The 6,000-nt window shown below is 48.2% G+C and overlaps 1 protein-coding gene across 12 annotated transcripts in view; it reads left to right on the top strand.

The window, feature by feature from the left end:
• Positions 1-849: 849 nt before the first annotated feature.
• Positions 850-6,000, top strand: part of WDR20 (WD repeat domain 20) — a 62,669-nt gene continuing 57,518 nt past the window's right edge. For 4 of the 12 annotated variants that reach the window (XM_041758419.1, XM_041758417.1, XM_041758413.1 and 1 more), the window contains exon 1: positions 852-1,146. In XM_041758419.1, the coding sequence (XP_041614353.1) occupies positions 898-1,146 (249 nt within the window). In that variant the 5' untranslated portion in view covers positions 852-897. Of the gene's footprint in view, positions 1,147-4,076; positions 4,301-6,000 lie in introns of those variants that run through there. The other 8 variants (XR_005988363.1, XM_041758425.1, XM_041758422.1 and 5 more) reach the window with 4 other exon arrangements.

Raw genomic sequence — 6,000 nt, 5'->3', positions numbered from 1 at the left:
GCACACGACTCTGCGTAGGAATCTGGCAGGTCCCACTTGAGCTGGTTTTTTCTTTTTCTTTTTCTTTTTCACCAGTGGCCTCTCATGGTCAAGCTACTGCGCATGAGAATAGCGCCTCCAGCTTGCCCTGGGTCTCTGGTTCCGAAAGCCGCTGCCCGACCCGACGCTCCCTCTTTGCTCCCAACACCTGGAGAGGACACACTTAAGCAGCGGAAGCGCCAACACAACCTACTCCGCCCGACAGGCCGCCAGAGAGCCCACCTGCAAAGACGCGCGCCAGGACCCACGTGTGCACCCGCGTCCAGGGCGCCCCCGCCCCCCGCCCCCCCGCCGCCGTGAAGCGGGCACCGAGGGCCCTCGGTACCTTCTCGGAAACTGGCTTGGGGAGGCGCGGAGGGGTCCCCGAGCGTCGTGCGGGAGGCCCGGGGCAGCGGCCCCCCAGCTTCGGGGAGCCCCCGCCGTCCCCGGAGGCAGGGCGCCGGGGCTCCCCACGTGCCCACCGCGTACGGGGTGCGGCCCTCTCCCTCCGCTCCTCCTCAGGTCGCCTCCGCGCTCGCGACCGCAGCCCCGCCGCGGCGTCTGCTTACCGGCGGGGCGCGGGGCGCGTGGCGGGGAGGCGGCGGCCGACAGCCTCACCTGCACCGCCCAGGGGCCGCCCCGAGGCCGCGCCCGGGGGCGGGGCCTGCGGACGCCCAGCCGCGCCGGGCGCGCCAGGTGAGCGCGCCTGCGCAGTGCGGCCGTAAACAAGCCCGCCCCTGCCCCTCGGCCGGCCTCCGCGGGGCTGCCTCGCGGGTGGGCGGGGCCAGGACGGAGAGGCGGGGGGCGGGGGGAAGGGACGGCGCCTGCGCGGTGGGCGTGATCCGGGCACTTAGGGCAGGATGAACGCTGCTTTCCAAGATGGCGACGGAGGGAGGAGGGAAGGAGATGAACGAGATTAAGACCCAATTCACCACTCGGGAAGGTCTGTACAAGCTGCTGCCGCACTCGGAGTACAGCCGGCCCAACCGGGTGCCCTTCAACTCGCAGGGATCCAACCCCGTCCGCGTCTCCTTCGTAAACCTCAACGACCAGTCGGGCAACGGCGACCGCCTCTGCTTCAATGTGGGCCGGGAGCTCTACTTCTATATCTACAAGGGGGTCCGCAAGGTACCGACCCGGGCGTCACCGGGGCTCGCCAGCGGCGTGGGCGGGGGCCGCGGGCAGGGCGGTGACAGCGGGGGCCGGGGTGACCGGCAGGGGCGGCGGTCGCTCGTACTTCGGAGTGGGCCGGCAACTCCGCTGCGGTGCTCCGGGGGCAGGGGGATTCGCGAGTAAGGACGGTGGTGCTTCGAGGGGTGGGGGCGGCGGCGGGGGCGGTGGGAGGGGCCCGCGGGGTGCGGGGCTGGGTCCGGGAGGCCCCGCCGGGCGCCGGCTGCTTCCCCCTCGCAGGGTCCGTCAGGCTCCGGCACGGCCAGGGAGCGGGCCTGCGAGTCCCCGGAAGAGGTGGGGTGGCCGTCGCGTCTGCCTAGACTGCCTGGCCTCCCGGGGGACTTGGGAGCCTCGCCGCGGGGTGGGAACGGGGGCGCCGGGCGGCTGGGGAAGGTCTGCAGGGCGGAATCCCGGCTGGAGGCGGAGGACTGGGGACTGGGTCAGGAGGGACCTGCTCGGCACCGGGGGCTCCTCCACCTGCTACCGCACTGACACTTCCTAGGAGCCTCTCTCTCTGCTGTTGACACTTTCCCCCAGAAACCTCGGAAGGAGGACTGGCTGTCCCTTTTCTCTGCCGGAGAACCTTCTCCGGAGAGACTTAAGAGGGGTCATTTTGGCCCTTACAGAATGGAAAAGACTTATTATATAGTTGGGAGGTCGAAGGGATGTTTCTTCAGTGATCTAAGCCAGGTTCATAGGGGTTCTGTGTCAGCGTGCCCGGATCATTCTTGTCCAACAAGTCAGACTGTGTCCCAAAAGAGGGAGGGATATGCCTTAAAAGCTACTTTACAAGAATCGTTTTTTTTTTTTTTCCCCCTCTTTTTCCTCTTGGCGGGCGACTTAACATTAATTCTGTGAAGCATGTAATCATCCTTTAAAAATATCTCTTCGAAAGAAGCAACTTATTAGAGCTTTTCCTTTATTGGCTATGTAACTCTGTTCTCCTTGAGTGCTGCTTACTTTTCAGAGGTGGTCTTTGACTTGGAATTGATGTGTCCCCACAGTACCTAAGCCTGGAGAAAGGTGGCAACGTTCATTTACAAGTGTTTTTTTTTTTTTTTTTTTTTTTTTTTTTTTGGTTAGTGCGAAAGCACATTGCCCGTATTGAAGAGCAAATATTCTCTAGGATGTAATCTATCCAGATGCAGTAAGTTTTTGCTTGGTTTCAAGAACTAGGACGGGACAGTAGTATCCAGAGGTAGCAAGCGGTCTCATTTGTTCAAGGTGCATCTTTTTTTGGTGAGTGTTCGTGATAAGCCTTCTACTGTGTTTGAGATATGCTGTTATTACTGAAAGTAATTCCCTTCGGTTCATTTTTTTTTTTCCCCCTCTCTCTTTTGGAACTGGGAAAGTGTGAAGTAGTTAGTAGTCCAGGAGCTGAAGTTTTAGTTCTGCTCTCAACTTTTTCGCTGACTTGTTGGGTGACTTTGGATGAGTTTCTTTAATTCCAATCTGCTCCTCTTTAAAAAGTGAACATTGCAGTACTCACGTTGTAATTTTTAATAAAATAGCTGTAGTGAACTTTAAAGCCTGAAATATTTGGTAGGTGTAAAATACAGTTAAAATAAGCATTAAGAGTAACTGTCAAACGGGAAGCTGCTATCCTGCCATTTATACGAGGACTGAAAGGATCAACTTTTTCTCTGGAAGTAAGTTTAGAATTTTAAGTTACTAACACTCGTATAAGATTTTAAACGTGCTGAATAGCTAAATTTATCAGCAGTTACTAGTTTCGACGTTACCTTTTTTATAAGAAAGTTTTCTTTGAAAGTGTGTTATTTCTGAAGCATTGTCTAGTGGCAGACCTTATCTGGACCTGGTCGCCTTGGTTTGCATCATAAAACAGATCTCTTGCTTGGAAGTATCATAGTTGTGTTCTCTTAGTGGGATGCTATTTGACGAAGGTTAAAACAAGGAGAGCTTTTCAGAACCACAATCCAAAATTATTTTAAACAAGACAAATCTTAAATATGTAGATTTCTTTTTAGCTGCATAATTTGTTTGAGCACTAACTTTTTTTGGTAAAATTTCATTTACATGCAGTGACATAGCATTGTCTGGTGGACATTTTAGTTCTCTTCTAGCCATTGTAATTCTTTTAGAAAAATTGTTTTCCATGAAAGAGTTTGCATGTATTTATTGTTATTTTTGAGTATAAGTGCATGTTTTTAAGACTGTCTTTTTTGATTTTAAAATAGAGCAGATAATTTTTCTTACTCAGAGAACCGAAATTTACTTTTTGAGGTTAGGAGTTATAACTCTCTTCTTGACAGTTGGTCATTTTGACTGTTTTTATTAGTTTTTTTTCATTGGGGCATACAGAGTTTTACAACAATCATTTGGATTATTCAGAAGGTCTAATATAGATGCATACATTCAATTTAAATGTAAAATAAGTGAAAAATAAGTCTTTGAAAAACTTAAGTCATTTATTTTTATTTTTATTATTTTTTAAAGATTTTATTCATTTATTCATGAGAGACACACAGAGAGAGAGAGAGACTCAGGCTGAGGGAGAAGCAGGCTTCCTGAAGGAAGCCTGATGTAGGACTCGATCCTGAAACTCCAGGATCATGCCCTGAGCCAAAGGCAAATGCTCAACCCCTGAGCCACCCAGGCGTCCCAGAAAACTTAAGTCATGAACTATGTACTGCCATTCCTGAAGGGAAGTATGGAGTCATGGGGGGAGTGGAGTGGATGAGGAGGTAGTCTCAAATGTGAGTCAAGGAGTGTATTCTTGGCCCTTTAAAGAGATGTGCAAATCCGTTTCTAGAACTAGAGGGGACTTGACTTTTGAGTTTTGCAGTTTCACCGTTTTCCAGAAAACCAAGACTAGAGAAGGAGTAACCTGTGTTACAGTTTTTTTTTTTTTTTCTTCTCATGGTCAGGAAAATGAAGCACAACTGAATCTAAAGAGCTGTCATAGTGAGAAGGGACTGATCAAGCTTTTTGATCGCACGGATGCCATATCCTCCAAGCATTTCAAGATCTGCCCCAGCATTTTGCCATATATTATCTCATCGAATCTTGATAGCAATCCTGTGAGGTACAAGAAAGCATCTTCTTTTCACAGTTGAAGTTCGGGATGGAGTTTCTTGTGTAAGGACATGTAGTTTTGTGAATTTATTTTGCTTACCTGAAGATAATCTGAGTATTTATTTATTTATTTAAAAAGATTTATTTATTTATTCATGAGAGAGAGAGAGAGAGAGAGAGAGGCAGAGACATAGACAGAGGGAGAAGCAGGCTCCTCACAGGGAGCCTGATGTGGGTGGGACCTGATCCCAGATCCTGGGATTACGACCTGGGCCGAAGGCAGGCACCCAACTAGGCAGGCACCCAACTGCTGAGCCACCCATGGGTCCCATATGAGCATTGATTTGTTAATCATTTCAGCAAATATTTGAGTGACTATAATGCTAATAATTATACAAGGTGGGGTATCTACAGTAGAGTATGACCCTATCCCTCTCTCCAAAGAACTTATCAATTCTTAGCCTTTAAACCTTCTTATAGAATACTTGGCCTTCCTTTTTTTTAAAAAGAGGTTGTTTTGGGATAAAGATGCCAAAGGTAGCTGGGTTTATTGGACCAGTGCTTTCATTTTATGAGATGTTTTTATATAAATGTGAATGGCCACCATTCGGATCTCAGCTTAAATGTCACTTCCATAGCATATCCTGCTTTGAATTCCAAGGCTAGATCAATTTTCCTTCATATTCTCATAACATCCTGAACTTTGCTTTTCTAGCACATTTCTCAATTTGTAATTCTCTGGGTGATAATCTGTCTCTTCTATAAACAAAGATTGCTTAGAAGAGGGACCATGTGTTTTCTGCTTTCACTGTTTTCCTAGCACCCAGCAGAGTGTCTGGCATGAGGTAGGCCCTTTACTATTTATTTGTTGGGTGAATGAATGGGTAAAGCATCAGTGTCCATCTATACCATACTCTTAATTAATTAATTAATTAATTAAAGTAGGCTCCATGCTGGGCATGGAGCTCATCACAGAGCTTCAACTCACAACCCTGAGATCAAGACCTGAATTGAGATCAAGAGTGAATGCTTAATGGACTGAGCCACCTAGGCACCCCATATGCCATACTTTTAAAAAGATCTCTTCAAGCCAAATAACCTATTTAATTTTGGGCTCCCAAATAATGGATATTTTTAGTGGCTCACATCTTTGTAAAGACATTTTGCTTTTTAAAGATTTTATTTATTTATTTATGAGAGACACAGAGAGAGAGAGAGTGGCAGAGATGCAACACAGACAGAGGGAGAAGCAGGCTTCATGCAGGGAGCCCCATGTGGGACTCGATCCTATGCCCTGAGCCAAAGGCAGCTGCTCAACCACTGAGCCACCCAGGCATCCCATTTGTAAAGACATTTTAAAATTATTGTTAGTAGGTAACAAATTTAGCTTTCTTACAACTGGGAAATTGTGTAGCAAGAGACCATGAAGTAGTGGAAAGTAACCAAATGACACGTTACTTTTTTTTTTTTTTTTTAATTTTATTTATTTATGATAGGCACACAGTGAGAGAGAGAGAAGCAGAGACACAGGCAGAGGGAGAAGCAGGCTCCATGCACCGGGAGCCCGATGTGGGATTCGATCCCGGGTCTCCAGGATTGCGCCCCGGGCCAAAGGCAGGCGCCAAACCGCTGCGCCACCCAGGGATCCCTGACACGTTACTTTTAATCTATTTCTGCCACACCATATTACCTATCAAGATTTATGTTTTTTTTTAAATTTATTTTTATTTTTTAAAGATTTTATATATTTATTCATGAGAGACACACAGAGAGAGG

The sequence above is a fragment of the Vulpes lagopus genome, chromosome 6, assembly GCF_018345385.1.
Source record: "Vulpes lagopus strain Blue_001 chromosome 6, ASM1834538v1, whole genome shotgun sequence".
NCBI classification, from domain to species: domain Eukaryota; kingdom Metazoa; phylum Chordata; class Mammalia; order Carnivora; family Canidae; genus Vulpes; species Vulpes lagopus.
The sequence above is the reverse complement of the archived record's forward strand: the minus strand, read 5'-3'. Positions and strand labels throughout refer to the sequence as shown.